Genomic DNA, 23,504 nt, shown 5'->3' with positions numbered 1-23,504 from the left:
ATAGTGTGCACCCTTCTGAAAGTCATGGTTAACTGCGCTGTCCCTTTTGCCACACATTCTGGGTCAGGAGCGGCAAATGCATACCTTCCCTCAGTAACCTCAAACTTCCAAAGGAGACGCGATCATTTTGAACCCAGAGAAATGCTCCCTCACCAGGAAGAAGCGACCTTTCCGGTCCTGTCCAAGGCATCATTCTGGGAGCCCTCCCTCCCACACGCATCCTCTGCCCTTGCCCTCCCTCCCCACAGGCCAGATGTCCACAGATGGCCACCCGGAGCGCTACAGGACCTCGGCCAGGCCTGCATCACACAGCTAAGATCTCTCCCATTCAGCTATAATTGGACTAAGATGCAACACCTTGTTCAAGGTGATGATTATGCAAATTCAGACAACCCAAATTCCAAGCCCCATCTGCTGCAGGCAGGGCTCCCTTTCTTTTTTTTTTTTTTAAGATTTTATTTATTTATTTTACAGAGAGAGAGAGACAGTGAGAAAGGGAACACAAACAAGGGGAATGGGAGCGGGAGAAGCAGGCTCCCCAGCGAGCAGGGAGCCCGATGTGGGGCTCGATCCCCAGCATCCTGGGATTATGACCTGAGCTGAAGGCAGACGCTTAACGACTGAGCCACCCAGGCGCCCCGGCAGGGCTCCCTTTCACCTTCTTCCTTCAGAAAGAGCCCTCCTCAGAATTATTTATTAAATGTCCTTTTGCAAGTCCAATTACGTACAAACCACATGAGATGTGCTAAAATACATGCCCCTAACGTTTGGCTTGTTTTCACACCCGATTCACACAGAAAGGCCTTCAGGTTAGCCAAGGGGAAGGACTGCTGAATGAACAGTCCCATTCCTGCCAGGTCAGCCTTGTAATTCAATTTAGAGTCATTTTAGAATCTCCATCTTTGAACACTCACCCCATCCTCAGGAAACCTGGAAAAAAAAAACTTCTTTAGTATTTAAATGAAATTCAGCAGTCTCCTTGGGGAAGGATGTCCTGATCTAACTCAACGGCAAGGAAAGCTCAGCTTATTTTATTTTATTTTATTTTATTTTTTTAAAGATTTTATTTATTTATTCATGACAGACAGAGAGAGAGAGAGAGGCAGAGGGAGAAGCAGGTTCCCAAGGAGCAGGGAGCCCGATGCGGGACTTGATCCCAGGATCCTGAGATCATGACCTGAGCCGAAGGCAGACGCTTAACCATCAGCTCAGCTTATTTTAAAAGACTGTATGTGGACAAGGACGCTCCTCAGTCATCAGTATAACCTTGGGCAAACAGCACCATCCCAGGTTCCCAGCCTACAAAGTGAAGCCAAAGGGCAGCTGATTCTCCTGGACTTGCATTACTGTCACTTCCGATCTATGCTCGGTCAGTCACCTCATCTTGATTTTGCTCCGCTTTTGCTCCAGAGGGGATTAGTCGCTTTTAAGCCTCCAGAGAATAATGCTCTAGTACCTTATAGTCATCTACCTCCTGTACGCGGAATCCGTTCACCCCTGAATATTTAGAAATACTCCAACTTGCTTAGAAGTCACACCAACAATCATTATGACCAGCCGATACAAAATAGCAATTAAGTTAGCAACACTTGTCAGTTAATACCATACTGCACTTACATACTAGGTTGAACTTCTACGCGTGTGGAACAGTGGATCACCCCCCCTTCTGTACCCAGACGGGAGAGGTAAAATGGTGCCTAAGATTCTGATGATTTTTTTCATTCATTTGGGCATTATCAAATATGTATATGTATCACATGTGAATGGGACCTGTTCATCTGGAGCTTACTGGTATAAATTTGGTAATCTTTTTTTTTTTTTTTTTGTCAGAGAGAGAGAGAGAGACTGAGAAAGCAGGGGGAGCAGCAAGGGAGAATCAGGCTCCCCACTGAGCAAGAAGCCCTATGTGGGACTCCATCCCAGGACCCTGGGGATCATGACCTGAGCTGAAGGCAGATGCTTAACCAACTGAGCCACCCAGGTGTCCCTAATTTTGGTAATCGTGACCACAGATCTAATTAACTCAACCTTCCAAGTGACCTTGGTTCTAAGGAAGGTTTATTAATACCACCCCTTCACTGAATTTTATCACAGAGCAGCAGAAAAATCTCCTCTTAAATTATACCTCAAAAAATGCCCTTTTTAAATTAAAGAAAGCAAGCCTGGACTTTGGGGTCTTTGGCTCACAGCTGTCCAGATGTGTATTAAGAACAGGAAGGTCAGCAAGTTTTCAGACTCACACAAATGAAAAGACCAGCAGAATCGAGGAGAGAAGAAGAGGTTTATTCAGGAGGTAACAAACTCTACTCACATTCAACAATGTTGTAAATTATCTGCAGTGAAAAGTACTACGCATCTGTATAAGGGAGTCAGACCTACACTCCCAGGTCACAAGAACACCAGGTCATAACAACACGCACTGTATTAATACTTTTTATTTCTACCCTGCTGACAAGAGGCTGGCTAGGTACATATGACATTTTAGGTCAGAAAAAAAAAAAGTTGTCTACTTAGCATAAAAAGTGGCCTTCTTCTATTTGACTTTGAAGCTTTCCTCAACTCTTCTTGCATTACTTACGTCCACACCCTTAAAAGTTCCTTGGAAGGGGCCCCTGGGTGGCTCAGTAGGTTAAGCGTCTGCCTTCAGCTCAGGTCATGATCCCAGGGTCCTGGGATCGAGCCCCGCATCAGGCTCCCTGCTCTGCGGGAAGCCTGCCTCTCTCTCTCCCAGTCCCCCTGCTTGTGTTCCTTCTCTCACTGTCTCTCTCTCTATCAAACAAATAAATAAAATCTTTAGGGAAAAAAAATGTTCTTTTGAAGACTCCTGTGGTCTACACATACAGTTGGCTTTCGGTCTCTCTCCTCACACACGGGGAAGGGCTGTGTTCTTGGTCTCACCTGGTTGGCGCTGCAGGCTTTGCGTCCTTGTTATCTTTCTCAGACTTTTCTGCATTTTACCTTCCGAAAAAGAGGTGAGGCTACATGGGTGTCTCTCCAGAGTCCTCTCCTCCCCGCGCCCGGCCCTGGTGATCTTGCTCTCCTTGCCTTGAGAAAATTTTTATTTACCAGAAATGGAGAAGGGAGCACTCAGATGAGAGTGGAGGTCACTCATGCAGCTTCTCAGGAGGCCAAGCGCCCAGATGCTTAGGCACTGCTGGGTGCTGGGATGAGGCTGGGGAGTGGGAGGGTGGGGCACAGAGCTGCTGTGAGTCAAGAAAGATCTGCCAATGTTGAGCGTGGCCACGGAGGAGGGAGGAGAGCTGCCTTCCAGGGCCCTGCGTTCTACCCCGGTTGACACCTTCAGCAAATCCTTCATCCTCACCAACGCTCAGGGTGTGAGTGGATAATTCTGAGGGAGTGGGAAGGAGTGCTGAGGTCTGAGGTGAGCGTGGATGGAGACTACAGTACATCTGGGATATACCTGTTTCCTCGGCTTCCATTGTTTGTGTTATTTTTCTCCTAGGAAATCTTCCTTGCTCAAAAATGCTCAGCAGATGATTACACACACACACACACACACACACACACACTCAAAATCAGGCCTGAAAATATTATCTGAAGAGTGTATGATGCGGGCGCCTGGGTGGCTCAGTTGGTTAAGCGACTGCCTTCGGCTCAGGTCATGGTCCTGGAGTCCCGGGATCGAGTCCCGCATCGGGCTCCCTGCTCGGCAGGGAGTCTGCTTCTCCCTCTGACCCTCCTCCCTCTCCTGCTCTCTGTCTCCATTCTCTCTCTCTCAAATGGATAAATAAAATCTTTAAAAAAAAAAAAAAGAGTGTATGATGCATGGTCTTTCTTTTATAATATTTAGCAATGATGCCATGCATTTACATAGATTTTAATTTAAAAAAAGATTTTATTTTATTTAAAGATTTTATTTATTTGTCAGAGAGAGAGAGAGCACAAGCAGGGGGAGCGGCAGACAGAGGGAGAAGCAGGCTCCCCGCTGACGGACTCCATCCCAGGACCCCGGGATCATGACCTGAGCCGAAGGCAAACGCTTAACTGACTGAGCCACCCAGCCATCCCTAAAAAAAAAGATTTTATTCGGACTTCCCAATGATCTCCCTTGGGGCAATCATACCCATTTTACAGATATGTCGTTAAAGAAAGGGAGGTTATATGATTTGCTCAAGATCACAAAACTAAGTAGTAGTGTTCTTCAGACTGCAGTCAACTCAGTCTAGGCATCCTGTGTCCTCTCTCTAGACTTTCTGACTCTATAAAACTACTCACGTAAAATTCAAGTCCTTTATTTTGCAGAAGGGTACCTCAAAGACGGCTACTTTGGGAGGTTTCCAGAGTTTGAGCTAGAGCTAGCACAGACTGTTCAACTGGCTCTGTCTGAGGGCTTAGATCACAGGGTCAAATGAAAGTTATCCCATTCCTGATAGTCGATGCTTTACATACACTGTCAGTTCAATAGCTTCTATTCATTCAGCTACATGAAACCACCACCATTTTCTTTTTTAATTAAAAGTTCGGTCAGGACCCTAACTAAAGCTCCTGGGCTATGAGGCTGCCAAGGGAAGGGAAAAGACCGCCAGGCTCGGTGGGGGAGAACTGGGCCCGACCACCATGAACCCAGGAAGGACTGCCTGCTGTGCATTAGGATGGTTTTGTCCTAGTCCTTCTCCTCTCACTTTTCTACTAAAAATGGGCAAGCCAGGGGTGCCTGGGTTGTGCAGTCGGTGAAGCGACCGACTCCTGGTTTCGGCTCAGGTCGTGATCTCAGGGTCGTGAGATCGAGCCCCGTATGGAGCCCTGCATCAAGCCTCACATGGGGCTCTGTGCTCAGTGCACAGTCTGCTTGAGATTCTCTCTCCCTCTCCCCCTCTGCCCCCCACCTGCTTGTTCTCTCTCTCCTCTCTCTAAAATAAATAAATCTTTAAAAAAAATTTTTTTTACATGGGCAAGCCACTGAACCTCTCTGGGCTTCTGTGTGCCCATTGATAAAATGGGGTCCATGCCACTTACTTAACAGAGGAGAAACAATAGTGAAATGAGGCAGGAATGGGACAAAGCACTGAAAATTCTGAAATCCCCCTTCCACTCTTTCCCGAATACTTCTGTGAATGAGGCCAGGTTGTTTTAGGTTGTGGAACATGTATCTAGAAGCCCTAAATGCCTTTACACCTTGCAGCAAGGAAATAATTCTTTAACAAGATAAAGATAGATTTGGGGGGGGGGGCAAGAGCAGGAGGGGCAGAGGGCAGGGAGGAGAGAATTCCAAGCAGGCTCCACGTTCAGTACGGAGCCGGACGTGGTGCTCAATCTCATGACCCTGAGATCATGACCTGAGCTGAAACCAAGAGTCGCTTGCTAGTGATCATCTCTTTTCTCTTCCGTGGGCTCACACTAAGGCCGTAGAAATAGTGCTGTCAAGACAGGTTGGTTAATTGCATCTGAGGAGTTAAGAAGCTTTATTCTGGTTTACGAACAAATATGAAATCCACAAGGAAACGAAAGTCGTGCTTCATATGTGGAATTTGGACTATACACAGACTCCTGGCCTGAGATCCGTTTGAAGGTCTAACCCGTAGGGGCGCCTGGGTGGCTCAGTTGTTAAGCATCTGCCTTCGGCTCAGGTCATGATCCCAGGGTCCTGGGATCGAGCCCCACATCGGGCTCCATGCTCCGCAGGAAGCCTGCTTCTCCCTCTCTCACTCCCCCTGCTTGTGTTCCCTCTCTCACTGTGTCTGTCTCTGTCAAATAAATAAATAAATCTTTAAAAAAAGAAAAAAAAGAAAGTCTAACCTGCGCCAAGTTGTCCTGATTTGATTTTGACACTGAGTTTCTGACACGGGTAGAATGGCTATTAAATTAACATCACTATTTAAGAGGCAGAAAGGCTGGTAGGCGGAGCTCCAGGGCTGGGCAGGCTTGCCAGGTGAAAGCAGCCAGGGCTGAAACCCAACAGACAGACTCAGCAGGTGGTAAAAATGTGAACCAAAGCAGAACTTATCCAAACAGGGTTTCGGAGGGGAAAGCGGGGGGGCTGTTTTGCAGGTAGCACTGAAAGGCATGGGTCAGTTTTTCCATTTGAACAGGTCAGGTTGCAAAACTTCAGCCATTCCGCTTCTCCTTAAAGAAGAGCTCTAGAAATATGTAATAGTTATGATTCACCAAGTTGGAGACTTCACCAAAATAAATACCTTTTCTGAGAAGCTGCTAATATGAACAGGGTGCCCCTCTAACGAGAAAAGGTCTTACGAATCCCATACCTTTCCCAGCAGAAACAGAAGAGTGCTAACACTCAAAGCTTTCTTAATCTGAGATCTACTCCGACAGAATTCTGACTACTAAATTCAGCAAAGTGCCATCAAATGCCGTTTAACTTTCTCAATTTTAACTACGTGCAAGCAGCCCGAAAGAGAGAAAACGTTACCATATAAATGCATCTGCTACCGTTCCATATAATGATTTTCTGCTGCAGGGCGAGCCTGTGATGGAGCTAGGAATTGGCGGGTCCCTCCCTGACTCTCACCTCTGTATGGTCTCCTCACACGGTGAGCATCTCATGCGCTGATGGTGAATGTTGTATTTAAGGCTATGTATTTTTTTTTTCACATCAAAGTGCTTCCAAAGACAAGCCAACTATTTCATCTAGCAACCCATTCCAATGGTGGAGGAAACAGACAGTAAGTCTTCCACTTGCTGGAAAGTGATATGTTATTCTCCAATCTGGTAACTTCCTAAGAGGTTTTCAAAAATAACATTACGCCAGACAGTTTTGACTTTACCCATGAGTCTTCTGCCCTCTTAACCGAACTGGCACCTTAGATTCTCACATGTTAGAGTGCAGTGGTCAGAGTTGTTGAAACAGACTCATAATTTTAGCCCCGAGATCCCCAAACTGAATGCCGTGGTGCTGAGGGCAAGCGCACAGGGGTGTCACAGGATATTTTAAATTTTTGAGGAAAACAAAGCATTATTCAACATCTCTCAGAAACTGTATGAACTACTACTTCGAGCAAGTTCACAAGTGTAACATTAGATTGTGCTACATTTCTTTTGATGACATCATTTCTTTGCAAAGCTAGGCTGTTGGCAGTTGCTGTGATAAAAAGCAAGTATTATATTTAAAAAGTACATAAGACAGGAAATTAGGGTAGTGAGATCCAATCTGATTTCAAGGTTTGAGAAGTTGTGAGTTGGCCAGTGATCAATTTATTGCCCAACAGCCCCAAATTCACCCTTCATCACCTGCTTTGAGAAAAGAAAGACGGGACTTGGAATATATTTTCTCTTTCGCCAGCCAGTACAATTCTAAGCTTTGTCAGTGGGGTGCACTGTGGAGACCTTACTAGAAGAAAAACTTTCCCCTCCTGGTTCTGGTGTGCTTTTTCGAGAAACCTCCCCATAGATAGATTGTCTCAGCCTCCTAGCGAGTGGGTTTCTAGCAAATTCTACCAGCACAGCATTACGGTAACTTCTCTGCCATCCAAGATGCTGTGGCTGGCCACCCTCTTCCATCAAGGTCTGGTGTGGAACAGGGAGATGCTCACGCTTGGTGCTCTATCTTGAACCCATGGTAAGTGGCTGCTCCTTACATTAGCTATTCCTCTGTTCTTTACAATTCTCTCCACTGGCTAGATAGTCCTCACTAAAGTTAGTATTTCTTTTGATTGTTTTATTATTATTAATTGTGGTAAAAGGCACATCACATAAAATTTGCCATCTTAATCATTTTTAAGGGTACAGTTCAACTGTACTCAATGCCGTTACATTGTTGGACAACCCTTACCACCACCCATTTCCAGAACTCTTTTCATCTTGCAAAACTGAAACTCTGTACCCATTAAACACTAACTTTCCATTCTCCCCTCTCCGCAGTCCCCAGCAACCACCATTCTACTTTCTGTCTCTGAACCGGACTACCGTAGACATCCCATATAAGTGGAATTACAGAGTATTTGTGTTTTTGTGTGTGACTGGTGTATTTCACTTAATGTCCCAAAGGTTCATCCATGTTGTAGCTTGCGCCAAAATTTCCTTCCTTTTTAGGACTGAATGATATTCTATTGCATGTAGATATCACGTATCACATTTTGTTTGTCCATTCATGGACCATTCAATGGGCAACTGGGTAGCTACGCCCTTCTGACTATCGTGAATAATTCTGCTATGATCATAGGTGTACCAAGACCTGTTCAAGTCCCTGCTTTCAGTTCTTTGGAGTACATCCCCAGAAGTGGAATTGCTAGATCGTACAGTGATTTTCTATTTTTAATCTTTTGAGGAGCCACCCTACTATAGTGCTAGTTCGTATTTATTTATATGAAACTCTCCTGTTCCTATTTTCGTGTCTCCCGATTGGATCCTGGCTGAACCACGCAAGGCTCAGCAGGGGCACTCATTCTACTAGTCACTGTGGTGAAGAATGAAATAAAAACATTCTTTTTTATCTCTCGATTTATATGTATCATGTTTTCCACACAGCTACCAGGTTATTAGTACAGAAATATGTAGTAAGTTATTTGGACCTAAGCACTTAATAAATGGAACTGTGAGGTATTCCTTGTGTCCAAGAAAATGATGTGAAAATAATACAGAGACCCTAAAGGGTCCATGAGTGAATATTGTCAGGAACCTTTGCTCCTGCCTACAGATTTTCGGTTGCCAGAAGGGCCTGTCCACTTGGATGGCTCCTTACGTTCCCCCCATCCAGGAGTATCCTTCCTTCTGAAGGCACAGACAGACCCCCACTCCCACCAGCAGTGACACACACACACACACACACACACACAGAGCATCTTGATTTTCTTCCCAATATCAAATTATTTCTCACTGAGGCAACAGTGGCTAGAATCCTACCATGGTCCCCAGCTCAGGCTGCTCTGTCTCCCCTTCTTTCTTTTTTTTTTTTTTTTTAAAGATTTTATTCATTTATTTATTTGAGAGAGAGAGCACATGAGAGGGGGGTGGGTCAGAGGGAGAAGCAGTCTCCTGGCTGAAGCAGGGAGCCTGATGCGGGACTCGATCCCGGGACTCCAGGATCATGACCTGAGCCGAAGGCAGTCGCTTAACCAACTGAGCTACCCGGGCGCCCTCCCCTTATTTCTAATCTCACTAAGTCCCACAGTCAAAATGTTTGCTCGACAGACCTTCTTCCCTCCATTCCTACGGCTGTTAGTCAGCCATCATCTCTAGCTGGTATAATCTAACAGGTTGTAAGCCCATTTCCCTGTAAAGAGCCCAGGGGCGGACCCTTCACGTGTGCACAGAGGCTAGACAGAATCATCTGTGCCTGCCACCAGTCCTGGCTGCCTCGGCCCCTGCACGCAGGCAGACACAGAGATCCGCAGGCTGCGGGTGAGACCCTCGGGATGCCGGCTGGAGGACCACCCACTCCCCCAGAGGGCGAAGGCAACCAAGTACAGAGGCAGGACGCCGCCACGGGCAAAACCACGAATGCACACCCCCCCAACAAGCAGAAATGAATGATCTGAAAAGTCCTCATTGAGAAACTTCGACACTTGTTTTGTTTCATTCACTGGAAATTACTGGAAACAAACATTACAGCCAACCATGACACCTTGTGGGAGGAGCGGCTACCGCTGGTCTATTTTTTCTCCTATGTTACACCATTGTTTTTTTTTTTTTTTGAACCTCTCCCCAAACTTTGCTCAGGTCTTGATTCCTCCAGAAAGCCTACAAAAGCCCACAGTGAACCTACACTTCCAGAGCAAACTTCTATAATGCTTAAAGTTGATCATCTTGATGTCCGTTGTCTTCTGAGGCTGATTTGTAACAATTTTATCTTGTGGGGTTTTTTCCCCCTCCTTTTTAAGGAGAACATGTTGGAGGCTTCGAAGGCACCATAGCACTAATAAAATCATCATTGAATCAGTTCGTAATATTGAATTATGACAACATGTAGGGATAATTTTAATTTCCCCTTGCCTCCAAAGTACATTACAAGGAAATGCGTACATAAATCTCTGTGCCCTTCAAAGAAAGAAACACAAAAAGAAAATTTGCATTACATCTCAAGAGCTGGCGTGGGTGATCTGCAACAATCCATAAATCTGTCAGGTTTACAAAAAAGTCCATCAGATAAAGAGCCAAGAAGAAAATAACTCTGACAGCTGCAAACCTTCTGTTTTACAACAGGCACAAAATGCACGCACTTCCTTTTAACATCTTCCTAAACACAGAGCGACGAGCAAAGGCAAACATCCCCCCATTGAAGCCCCTGGAGTCAGGGCTTCGACTAATGGATTGTGCTTATCTTTACAGAGGCAGCCTTGCCAGCCACCCAGAAACCACCCCCCCCCCCCCCCCCCCCCCCCCCCCCCCGGAGTTGCCCTCGGAACCACTGATAAGTGGGACTGAACCCAATTGCAGTTCCCTGGATGGAAGTTCCAGGGCCAGCAAGGTACCAGCGGCAGCTGCCCACCTTCAAAGAGCAGCAACTTCGCCATCCTCAGAACGGGAGTTTTGTTTCCTTTTGGTGAAGAACGAACATCCGGCACTGCGCCACCTGGATATATATACTAATAAGTCCCAGATGGGAATTCCAGGCACCTCTTTACTCAAGGCATGAATGGCTCTTGGGCAATAAACATTCTATTAACCCAGTCTCTTAGGAATGAGCTCCCCCTCGGAGGCTGTTTGCATTTATAAGACACTGTGTTTTCTTAAAGCCAACTTGGGATCCATTGTTGCACAAGACGTACTTAATTTTGTCATCTGTGTGCTTAATGGATGAGATTAACCTTTGAATGTAAAAAGACAGAACCTTGGGTGTCCCAAATATCCTGTTATCTGGGCCAGGGGAAGGAAGCAATATTCCACTTGGCCATTGCCCCAAATTCTGAACCAGCAGCTCAGTTGAGAACCAAATGATGTTTATGTTTATATTCAGCTGTCTTAAATTACGCCTGTCTTATGCCTGGTTTAGTGAAGAGCAGATATTCTCTGCAATCTGTTTTAATGCATATGTCTATGCAATGAAAAGCTGTGGCTTTTGTCACATCAGGCATAGTTTATCAAGCACCTACTACGTGCTAAGTCTTGAGCTAGGCACGTTACAGAACACATCTCCATCTTACCACATCTCAGCAAGGTGGTGCTTTCTAGTGCTCGAAGTGTGTCTGCATACATTGCCACTGATCCTCATTAACAACCCCGTAGGGAAGAAATCTTGGGTATTATTGGCTCCATCTGCTTCTGATGAGGACACTGATGCTCAGAGACATTAAGGGGCTGGACCAAGGTCACTTAGCGAGGACTGAGACTGGAAGGCGGGTCCTCTGACCTCATTCTGTGCTACTTTTCTCCTCTCTATAGAGTCTGTGATTGAGCAGAACACCAATAATTAGACCTCAAGACAAACATAGCATATGCTCCACCAGAAGAGGGGTGTAGAGCAGTTAAGAGAGGTCAGACAGCAAAGCTGACTGGAAGGATCTGAGCCTGGCTGACTGGGAGGAAGAGGGGCATTAATAGAAGACAGGGGAAGTCCAGAGAGGAACAGGCGTGGCAAGGGGAGAGGGAGGAGTCCCACTTCACACTTCGGAGTCTGAGGTCTGAGCAGGGCCACCAGCGGGGGGATGTGCTTGAGCCTCTTCTATCAGATCAGTCTCCCACATGAGCTGGGCTCGTCCACGGAGGGCTGTTCTTTCCATAAAGCCACAGCGTTTGATGAAACTATTTCTAGGGCGCCTGGGTGGCTCAGTTGGTTAAGCGACTGCCTTCGGCTCAGGTCATGATCCTGGAGTCCCGGGATCGAGTCCCGCATCGGGCTCCCTGCTCGGCAGGGAGTCTGCTTCTCCTTCTGACCTTCCTCCCTCTCATATGCTCTCTCTCTCTCACTCTCTCAAATAAATGAATAAATAAAATGTTTAAAAAAAAAAAAGAAACTATTTCTAAAACAGAAGGCACAGAATATCTCCTCTTCACTAAACAAAGGCTATGGACCATTACTATTACTTTTTTTACACAGCAGACTATTGCTGCTGATCACACTCTTCTGTAGTACAGATATAAACCTACTTTTGTTCACTAAACCTGGCCTAAATAAAGTTGTCCTTTTCCATTGTCTTTACACCCAGTCAACAATTCCTATCCAACTTCAAGACACAAGAAGAGGCATGTGGGGGCGCCTGGGTGGCTCAGTCATTAAGCGTCTGTCTTCGGCCCAAGTCATGATCCTGGGGTTCTGGGATCGAGCCCCGCATCGGGCTCCCTGCTCCATGGGAAGCCTGCTTCTCCCTCTCCCACTCCCCCTACTTGTGGTTCCTGCTCTCGCTATCTCTCTCTGTCAAATACATAAATAAAATCTTAAAAAAAAAAAAAGAAGCATGTGATCAAGATTTCACGTTCTTCTCACATGCTCTAGAAAGCCCGTCCCAATACACAGCTCTACAGAGCCCGTCCCAATACAGCTCTACAACGCTCTTAACATAGATGAGTCATGTTTTCAGAGGTTAGAGAAGGGACACTAGGTTCTCAAATCAGTAAAGCAAAATTGTATATAGTTGAAATTATCTTAAAAACTCCTTAAATGGCCCAAAAGTACAGTACTGTCTACACACTTTTGTATCTACACAACACTTACCAGTTCCTTTAAGAATTAGTCAAAGTTTCTCTAGAACTGCCAATCAGATATTCAAGTTCTCCCTCCATGGTGATGATAAAATCATTAGTGCCCCCTTGCTTGGCTCTCTGAACAATGTGTTTCCTATTCTGTTAGTGGTCAGAACCCTCAAACCTCATCCACTCCATGGGGTTCATCAACAGGGAGCCATCCCTTGTCCAACATAAGCAACGCGGAGAGTTACTGCCTGGTCATGAAGGGGCTGCTTACGAATGGTCAGGATTTCCTGACACTTGCCTTCTTCCTCAGAGCCAGATGTCACTTTTTATCGACAGCATCTAACAACCCCTCTACATCTACTAATTGGAAGTCCAAGGGACCTAGGAAGAACCAAAGCTTGATGGAGGAAGCCGGGGGTTCATCAGCTGCTCTAGAAGAAGCCATAGATGGCACTGTTCAGATGCAGTCTTCATTTATATAGTTCTTCAGGCTGCAAATACTGATGGAACATTTACCATGTACAGGTACAAGGCAACTGGTACAGATAAAACACTGGAGCCTGTCTTCATGGAGCCTATATGTATAGGCAGGGAAGGGGGAAGACACTAATTAAAATATAATGTAAGTGCAAAAGCAAAAAAGTACAGGGTGCTATGAAAGCTGGTAGGACAAGTATTGTAAATCAGTCCTGGGGGAGGGAGTCAATCAGGGAAGGCCTCCTGGAAGAAGTGATGCCTAAGCTAAAACTTGTGGGTGGAGGAATTTGCCAAGGAAGGGGAGGTAAGGGAGAAAGAAAGGAAGAATGGTTCCTGGTAGAGCTAACAGGGGAAAAAACAATACACCAGAAAGGAAAGCTAAAGAAAAGGTCAATGGATATGATGATGAGGGGGTCACTGGCATTCTTAGAGAAAAGACAACTGAGTAACATGACTAGACACGGAAGCCACATTGCAAGGGGTTCGGGGTAAACGGCTGTTAAGGACATAGAGAACTGTGGACTATTCCTTTATGAAGTCTCACAGAAAGGGAGAAATTGAGACAGTACTCTGGTGAGTAAGCACTTTCAGAAGAGCATAGTTTTAGCATAGCTTTAACTGAGTGGCTTTGCTGAAGGAATATTTAAATCCCCACAACTCTCCCACTGGCCAGACACAGGGGAGCTGGGCACCATCAGTCTCTTACAAAAACACATTTGCAGGAATTTTCATGGGCTCTGACAGGAGTTTGAATAATGTAAATAAAACAGGATAAAGCCGAATCCCCCTCCCCCCGTGCTCAGTGGCCAGTGTTAGTCCAGAGGGTCTTACCTGAAGCAGGGCTATTAAGGTGCTGTCTCCCCAGCCCCAAACTATCCAGTTAGCACGACAAGAAATATTCTCATTAAAGGAGCATGACTTCTGGCTAAACTTTGCCCTATTTCCTGTTATACCATCAGGTTCTCTGAAAAATACAAGTGTCTCTTAAGGCCTGTGGATGACTCACACCTCAGCGTGTAAATCAATTCACTGGTTTCTTTGTTCCTTCTGGGGGGGGCGGGGGAGAGCAGGGATGCAGAAATTAAGAACGTGAGCGTGGGGAGGCTTGGAAGGGGTGGGAAAGAGCTAACTCGAGCTTGTCCCATTCCAGATTCCACCCTGATCCCTACCCCCAAGCCGGCCTAACTCAGAGACAAGGCAAAGAGTTGTGAATATACCCAGCAAACAACCAGCAAGGCAGGAATATGTCTTTCAAATGCTGGAGGTTCCTTGTTTTTAGTGACACAATTTTTTTTTTTAATGATGTAAAATACTCAGAACTGTTTTGAATGAGATTTCCATCTTTGCTTCTCTAAATTGATTCAGCCTCCAAAGGCCGTGAACCAAAGGAATGATATTCATGAGGACATTATTTCTTTGGAAGGATTTCCAATTTGCGGGTCAAAGTTAGGGTGGCCTATTTAGCCCAGGGATTGCCTTGTCATCTAAGGTAAAGAGCTAAAATCTACTGAGACACAAAACTACAAAGGGTTCATATCCGTAACATCTGATATCTCTGAGGCTAAGCAAACGTGAATGACAGCTGAAGTTGGCTGATTCATAGCCCAGGAATCACACACTGGTAGCCTTAGGATTGAATCCAGCCATAGAGGGTTTTCTTAGACCAGATAAATTTTGTTTTTCATCTGAACGTCAATGCCTGGGGATAGGACCCATTCTCTCCAAGTCGGCCCCAGGGGTCATGACTTCCAATTATCCGTAGAAAGCGGTAATTTCACATTCTTATTTCTTACCTGGCTCTTGTAGACATTTGTGTTTAGGACCACTGGTTTATCCAGACTGACACAGAACACAAACAACAATCTCTCTCCCATCAAGGTACAGCTCCAGAGCCAACCGTCTGGGAGTTGGGTAATTGAGCAACGAGAGCACTAAAAACTGAAAAACCACAACTGTGTGCAATACCACTTGTAATCCGACTCTTAACAAAACAGGAGACCAAAAAACACAGCAGGGCTCGCCGCTCCCAAGATAAGCCACGTGACCACGGCTCTGAAACCACGTTTTAACAGAAGTTTCAGCCAGCAGTGGTCACCGTCTGATCTCACCGCCCCCTTCGTCCACGGCTCCCACAAGACCCCCGACATCTGGAACACAAGCCTGTCAGCCAGCATCCAAGGCGGGCTTGGCAAAGGAAACAGCCCCTCTATTCAGTGAGCTGCGTCTCTGCCCAGGATCTGTAGTATGTTGTTAAACACGCAAGTTGGAGCTGTTGGCATCCAGCCCTCAGCCAGTCCGGCCACTTGGTAGCTCTTGAAGACCCCTGTATAGCACGCAATGCAGAAACTGCCATCACCTGTGTGTCCGTATGTCCTGGCACAGAGGATTTCAGTTCCCTACCCTTCACCCCACCACAGTTCCGCAATGACGCCTCCCATCACAGTCTGCGCAGAACCCAAGAACCAGAACTCGCGGGCTTACCGGAAGCTTTGCAAGTCCTCTTGTTCAGTCTCAGCTCAGACTTGCTCATCGATGAGAAATTAGGCCCTGGAAAGTTGATACAACACGTCCAGAGCTCATCATGCAAGTGTCTTAACATGCACTAGAACTTCCACCTCTGAGACCTCCACCGTGGAGGTGGCCTCTCTGTGACAGAGCATCATGCATTTAAAGGCACCTGCATCCTTCTGCAGCCTAGTCCGGTGTCCTGGCCTGGATTTCGGTGACCTGCAGGTGCAGTCTGGCCCACTCGAGGTCATCATCAGGGTTTGGGTCAAAGCCCACCTATAATAAAGGGCTTCGGATCAGCCCTGCTTGGCCTTCTGTGTGTCTATTTCTGTCAGGGATGTGGCAGGAACACTGGCTGGCTGGGGACAGGGCTCTGGAGTTTGGAATTCCATTTGCTACTCATGGAGGTCATGTACAAAGATAAACTCATACGTCTCGTCCTCCAACTTACTCAGCGTGAAAGTGGTGGTGTTCTTTCTTTTTTCTTTTCTTTCTTTCTTTCTTTCTTTTTTTCTTTTCTTTCTTTCTTTCTTTCTCTTTCTTTCTTTCTTTCTTTCCTTCCTTCCTTCCTTCCTTCCGTCCTTCCTTTCCTTCCTTCCTTTCCTTCCTTCCTTCCTTCCTTCCTTCCTTCCTTCCTTCCTTCCTTCCTTCCTTCCAGGTTTTATTTATTTATTTGACACAGAGCAGGAGAGCACAATCAGGGGGAGCAGGAGAGGGAGAAGCAGGCTCCCTGCTGAGCAAGGAGCCCGATGTGGGGCTTGATCCCAGGACCCTGAGATCATGATCTGAGCCAAAGGCAGATGCTTCACCTACTGAGCCACCCAGGTGCCCCAAAAGTGGTGGGTTTTTTTGTACACTGTGCCTTTTTTCTCCCCCCGGAGCCCTTGTACATAGCCCTAGTCCCTTCCCCTGACTTTGACGGCCATTCTCCTGGAGGTATCATCTAGAGGAAACAAAACATCCTATATGACCCACTGTCCTATTTTGTTTATTCGTGTGCAGTTTCAAAGTCTACATTATCCAGAGTCCAGGAATATCAATTAAAATATATAAAATAACCAGATATGACAATTAAGCTATTTATAAAACATAAGAGTATTCTTTACAGGAACAAATGGCCTTATGACATTGTTTTAAAAGAAAAATTATATTGGACTTCAGTGTCTTATGGGGACATATAATTACCATAGATGGAAGGGCTGCCTGTAATTAATTTTCTCTAGTTCTTATTCTCATTGTTCAGTCCCTACCAGACCAGGTCTACGGTACTTTGGGGATGCTTTATTGACCGGTGAGAATTTCCCTTCCTGATCTGCAGTGCTGTTGGAGTTCATGGATGGGATGTCCTTGTTATCCCTGATAGCATCCATGTCACTGTCCCGGGGGCGGGGGTGCTGGGAATCCAATATGCAGGGCTCTATTCACTGTATTGTTATACCATCACCAGTCACCAAGTACGAAGCAACAGGAGAAAAGAACAAAACAGAAAAAACCACAGCGAAAGGAAGTCTGTTCGGTAGACAACCGTGGCCCACTCGACATCACTTCTATCCCCTCTCCTTGAGGAGGAGCGCGCTATTTGAGGGAGACACTGAGCCCATCCCTAGCTCCCAGGTTTACCCTGACCATTTCAACTCAGTCACGGTAATCCTAGCCCCCTTGCCATAGAGTGACTGGTTTATTATTTTTTTTTAAAGATTTAATTTATTTATTTGTCAAAGAGAAAGAAAGAACATAAGCAGGGGAAGCGGCAGGCAGAGGGAGAAGCAGGCTCCCCGCTGAGCAAGGAGCCTGATGCGGGGCTCGATCCCAGGACCCTGGGATCATGACCTGAGCCGAAGGCAGAGCTTAACCAACTGAGCCACCCATGCCACTTACCACCCCATTCTACAGCCAATAAACTGGCTTAAGATTGGGCACTGAGACATGAGAAATTTGCTGGGGGCTTCTGGAAAAGGTCACTCGCACCTCTGATAGAGCTGCTGGAAGCCAGTTCTCTCTCTCCCCCTGGACAGTGTGTTGTGCGTATGAAGTCGGAATTGCTGCAGACATTTAACCACCACGAGATAAACTAGCTGAGGATGAAACTCAACCACAGACAGCAGATTAGAAAGAAGATGGGTTCCTGACATCACTGAGAGGCCAAGCCAAATCTCGTTCCAGTTATGCAAGCTAATAAAAAATTCTCTTTTGTATGAACCAGTCCAAACTGGGGTTTCTCTTTCTTGCATAATAAGAGCCCTAACTGACGGACCACTCTGGACAGCAAATGAGGAGCATGCTGGAGGACTTCTAATCTTGCCGCTGGCTCTACCACATGCCCAGCCCCTAAAGGACAACGGGCAAAGGATCCCCAGGATACACAGATGACCAATACTTTCTCCCCCATTTCCTCAAGCTGGCTGCCCAACAAAGTCAGAGGACAGCCTAGAAACCCCCTTTCCTATATAGCCAAGTCTTGCCTGTCTGATGGCAGTGGTAGGTAGCCAAGCAGAGACTCAAGGGCAGGGGGGATGCTGAGCAACCTCAGTGACACAGACAGGGAAGAGAGTCTGAGGGACAGGACGTGGGTCCTCCACTCCCAGTATGGCGCTGCCCCACCATCCCTGATGGAGCCTCCTGATGGACCCGATAGGGGTACATCCTTGCCACAAGGGGTGGCTGCCTTCCTTGCAAAAACAGCAAGATTTGAAGGCAGGAAAAAGTAAAAGCACCCCCAGGAGCACCCACTCTCCTAAAGACCCAAACCAAAGGATCCCAGGGAATTGTGCCCTCTGCCTCCAGGGATAAACAAAGAGCTTAGCTACTGAAGGGACTATGGATTCCCAAGGATGCAAATCAGGGCTGATCCTGATAGTCTGAGGTAGTGGGATTTCAGAGCTCATTTGAAAAAAAAAAAATAGGCAAATGGACATACAAAATTACCTTGGTTGGCAAAAAATAAATTAAAAAAAAAGAAAAAAAGGGAGAAAGTACTATACAAACAAATGTACATGCCAAATAAGATGATGTAAACCTCACATTACCTATCCTGAGAGCTTTGCTTTGGAAGAAAGGGAAGGAAGGAGCAAGAGAGTGAGTCATGAGTTAGTCTTCTCCACAGGATGGGACCGACCTGGTGCCAGGACCTCCTGTTAATCCGTATACGCGCTCCAGGCTGTGGCGGATGAAGGAGAGGAGACCATGCGGGTTCTCCGCTATACTGAGCACTAGTCTGACCTGCATCAGAAAGTGAGATTAGAGGATTTGGCTCGCGTCCAGAGGACAAGGGTCATAAGATCTAAAGAAAGTGGGGGAGGGTGGTGCTTGAACAGGCTCACAGTAAAGAAAGAAGACAAAGAATGTTGGGCAAAACCGTCCAGGCCCAGCTGCATTTGGTGACAACCAGCAGCTTACCTGGTGATTCCATTTTCAAATTCTTTTTTCTTTTTTTAAAGATGTTATTTATTTATTTATTTATTTATTTGAGAGAGAGAAAGAGGGAGAGAGAATCCCAAGCCAACCCCCGCTGAGCATGGAGCCCGATGCGGGGCTCGATCCCATGATCTTCAGATCATGCCCTGAGCCAAAATCAAGAGTCGGACGCTTAACCAACTAAGCCACCCAGGTGCTCCTATTTTCAAATTCGTTTTAAATAACTTTCACTATTCAATCTTACTACCTCTCATGATGAGAACTGTGATCCACCCCTGTAAGACAGAAATATCTTACGTTCACCAAATCCAAGTAACTGCACAATGAACGTAGGGAGCCCTCATGAGATTGGAGATTTAGGGGTCTCACCACTGGCGAAACCCAAAGGATTTATCTCCAAAATGAAGGAGGGCAGTATTTGGCAGAGGAGCCCTCAGAGGTAAGGGGTCTGCTCCGTTCTGCGTGCCGTGGTCATCCTGAGGGAAGGACCAGGATGAACCATGCTGACATGCAGCTGTTGGAGCACCCCACAGCACTGGGCTAATTCGGGACCACTGCACTTGGAAGCCTGAGCCTCCACAGGGTCTTGCATCCCCATCGGGGCAGGCTAGGCCGGCAGGAAGAACGCTGGCTTAGCAGGCACGTTCTCATCCCAGCTCCGGCACAATGATGCTGATTAACCACGGACACCTGACCTGATTTCGTTGTCCTAAGTTTCATTTGTCAAAGAGATTAGGCTAGATGGAATGGCTTCTCCTCCCATGTCCAGGAAATGTCAAATTCGTTTCAACCGTCCCCATGGCCCAAGCTGATCTGGCCCCTTCCCATCTCTCTGGCTTGTCCTTCCTCTGACCATCCCCCTTGCGGTTTCAGGAACACACGAGGACCATTCCCACCTCAGGGCCTTTGTATCTGCTTGCCCTCTGCCTGGAATGCTCCTCCCCAGGATCTTCCCATGTCTGGCTTCCTCAAACCTTTAGGAGAGACTAATATCACGATCTCAGCGAGGACACAAGATTGCAAATCCTCCCTCTGCCCCCACCACCCCACAGACATGTACAACAATCTTTATCCCCGACTGTAGACTTAAAAAAATTTTTTTCCTCCTTAGCACTTAGCAGAATCCCACCTACTATATATTTTACTTCTTTGTTTATTGTCCATCTTTCCCACTGGAATGTCAGTGCTCCAAGGGCAGGGATTTCTTGATTTCTCTATTTTATTTATTTTTTCTCATGAGCCAGGATCTCTAACTGCTCTCCTCACTGGTATATCCCCAGTACCTGGAAGAGAGACTGATAGGTAACAGGAACTCAGGAAGTTCTGCTGAATGGATGCAGGCATGGATGGATGCAAGGGAGGATGGTAGGGGTACGGCCTTCTACAGTGTCTTCCAGCCCTGAGGTCTCTGGGCTGTGGTGCCTCTGGTGGGAGGGCTTTCCTCCGCCACCACTGTACCACGATGGACTCCACGACCAAACATCGTCTATGAGAAATGCTTTCTATTGGGATTCAGCTCTATTTCCTAGAATCAACTTAATATCATTTGGGGGGCGCCCAGTTGCATCCATCTCCTCTAATTCCTTATTTAGAATTCCTGGGGAAAAAAAGAGCTTCCCTACTGCTAAGATACCATATTATTTAACCTGAAGTGAAAACAGGTAGCAGGTGCATTTCGGCCGGCTCCACTAGATGGCAACATGGTCAGCGCACACGGGTATCCAGGCGTGAAATTTGCTAGCAACACACAGAGAGCCGCTCCCACAAGCCTCTCCTGTCCTCCTTCACACACAGCCCTCACCTCTTCTTCCCTGGTAGCCTGGCGATTTTCAACCACTAATTTACAATCTGCTCTCATACAGTTCACGCTTACTCACTGAATACGTCTGACTTAATCACTCCAGCCTTGGAAGCTTTACGTATGCTTCTTCCTTCTGCCAAAGTGTGATACTTACCTCCCTTTGAAACTCCCTCCCCCCCCAAAAAAACCTCACTTCTTCCAGGAAACCTTCCCAACCAAACCTGGCTCTGATCCCAATTGCATGTACACCGTGAGATACAGTCACAGGCTTATAACCATTTTCATATATTTGATAGAATGTGCCTAGATATATATATAAAGAAAGCAGACGGAGAATCACACGTACAGCTCTGGCTGGTGCGCAAATGTACATTTAACACAAATGATGTGCAGGTGACCACCTTCCACACAGAAAAAGAAGTCACGGTTCTAGGAAATTGCATTGGCTGCCAAGGTTCAATTAATGGGCCAAAAAACTAGATATAAACTGATGCCTGGCTACATCTTCCAATTTCTAATCCCCTCCTCGTATTCAGCTGAAGCTCCAGAAAGTCTTTAGAGCAGACGAATTTTAGAGGAACTTCAACAAATATTGGGCATAGACTTGAACAAGCGTGCAAATCCCTATATAACTTTAAGGGCTATTTAAATTGTTCTATTTCCATGCTCAAAAAGTTTTCCAATTTACCTCAAAAATAAAATTAAGTGTACTTGCAAACAGAGAAAGACATGTATCATATGACCTCACTGAAATGAGGAATTCTTAATCGCAGGAAACAAACTGAGGGTTGCTGGAGTGGGGGGTGGGGTGGGAAGGATGGGGTGCCTGGGTGGTAGACACTGGGGAGGGTATGTGCTCTGGTAAGCGCTGTGAATTGTGCAAGACTGTTGAATCTCAGATCTGTACCTCTGAAACAAATAATGCAATATATGTTAAGGAAAAAAAAAAGAAGAAGAAGAAGAAGGTAGCGGGAGGGGAAGAATGAATGGGGGGAAATCGGAGGGGGAGACGAACCATGAGAGACGATGGACTCTGAAAAACAAACTGAGGGTTCTAGAGGGGAGGGGTTCTAGAGGTTCTAGTGGGAGGATGGGTTAGCCTGGTGGTGGGTATTGAGGAGGGCACATTCTGCATGGAGCACTGGGTGTTATGCACAAACAATGAATCATGGAACACTTCATCTAAAACTAATGAAGTAATGTATGGGGATTAACATAAGAATAAAAAAAAAATTAAGTGTACTTGTAGAAGCTTTAACTACGGCTGAAAACAAGCCCCACACATGTTTTAAAAGTACAAAAGCCCACGTATCTGTTGAGTGAAATTGCTTATTGGCTGTTATTAGGGAGAATAGTATTCTGAGCAACATCTACACAACAAGAGAATAGAAACAAACCCCCCATGTTTGCAGGTCACTGCCGACGCACTGGGACCCAGAGACATCTTACAGTTAACAAACACATGGAAAATGTAAAAAGGAGAAACTTTAAGGGAAACAACTCTCCAATCTTGTCAGAGTCCCATTTCTGAAGCATTTTGATCCTTCATTTGTTTACAGACAGTCACAATCTCCATGCAAACTTCAGATGCCATTTTTTCCACCTACAACAGTCGTACCTCCCTCAGCTTAACACCAGGTCCCCACACCCAGTTACAGAAAAGAAAAGCAGTGATATGTTTGACACAAACACTTTAAAGCCACGCCTGAATGCTACTCCCTTGCAGACAGCAACACCATGTTCCTGAGTCATGTGAATGTGAGTCTGAGGGCCGTTCGAACTCACCTAGTTTCAGCATTTTCCCCCGGTCCTCGGTCAGGAGGACAGCTTCACCGTGTCTTGGTTGTCACACGGCCTGGAGGAACGTACACAGCCACCCTGTTGATATGGATTCTACGTATCGCCTTCAGGAAGAGTCAGTCTTCCCTGAGAATAATTCCCAAGAATTTATACCATCTTAAAAGAAAAAAATTCACCGCACGCTTAGCAAACACACAAAAGACACTGGTCACCGAGAGTCACTTTCCAAAGTTGCCTTGCTTGTTATTCTGGGAGCTGGGTTTCGTCTCCTGTAGTAGAATGCATTAGGTAGCCTTTCACTGTGAATCCAGAGAGGTCCCCACATCCACAATGGGGAGAGACTGGTTGCTGTCTCCATTTGTTCCCCATAAATGAGGGCTCCACAGAAACACAGCGATTACCCGTGACAGGCAAACAGGAGGTGTTTCCAAAATCAAGCAGACACAGGAAGTCTTAACGTTTCAACATGCTAGAAAACAGGAGCCGACACTTAAAAAAAAAAAAAAAAAAGGAGCAGCTCCAATCATAGATGCTGCCTGGGGGAAAAAAAAAAATAAAAAAAGCTCTTCATTCCTACCTGGCCAGTATAAACATGAATGTCTATTCATAGTAACTACTGCTCAGAGGTATTCTGGTTCTCAGAAGTAGAGAACAGAGTTTGGACAATGTTGCGACGGAAAACCATTAGCCTTTCACTTTTGAAAAGAGTATAAGGGCTTTATAAAGAATGTGACTGTATCCAGGCGTACACAATACACACATATCCATACAGAAAGATAAATGCGTAGGGGCGCCCGGGTGGCTCAGTCGTTAAGCATCTGCCTTCGGCTCAGGTCATGATCCCGGGGTCCTGGGATCGAGCCCCGCATCGGGCTCCCTGCTCAGCGGGAAGCCTGCTTCTCCCTCTCCCACTCCCCCTGCTTGTGTTCCCTCTCTCGCTGTGTCTCTCTCTGTCAAATAA

General features: G+C 46.2%; 1 protein-coding gene across 2 annotated transcripts in view; it reads right to left on the bottom strand.

Moving 5' to 3' along the window:
• Window positions 1-23,504, bottom strand: part of TNFAIP8 (TNF alpha induced protein 8) — a 117,807-nt gene that overhangs the window by 42,013 nt on the left and 52,290 nt on the right. Inside the window, exon 1 of one of the 2 annotated variants that reach the window (XM_021701823.1) lies at window positions 22,529-22,976. The exons of the other annotated variant lie outside the window; for it this stretch is intronic. Coding sequence (XP_021557498.1) covers window positions 22,529-22,541 — 13 coding nt within the window. The 5' untranslated portion in view covers window positions 22,542-22,976. Of the gene's footprint in view, window positions 1-22,528; window positions 22,977-23,504 lie in introns of those variants that run through there. 2 annotated transcript variants of the gene reach the window in all.

The sequence above is a fragment of the Neomonachus schauinslandi genome, chromosome 7 (genome assembly GCF_002201575.2).
Source record: "Neomonachus schauinslandi chromosome 7, ASM220157v2, whole genome shotgun sequence".
In the NCBI taxonomy this organism is placed as follows: domain Eukaryota; kingdom Metazoa; phylum Chordata; class Mammalia; order Carnivora; family Phocidae; genus Neomonachus; species Neomonachus schauinslandi.
The sequence above is the reverse complement of the archived record's forward strand: the minus strand, read 5'-3'. Positions and strand labels throughout refer to the sequence as shown.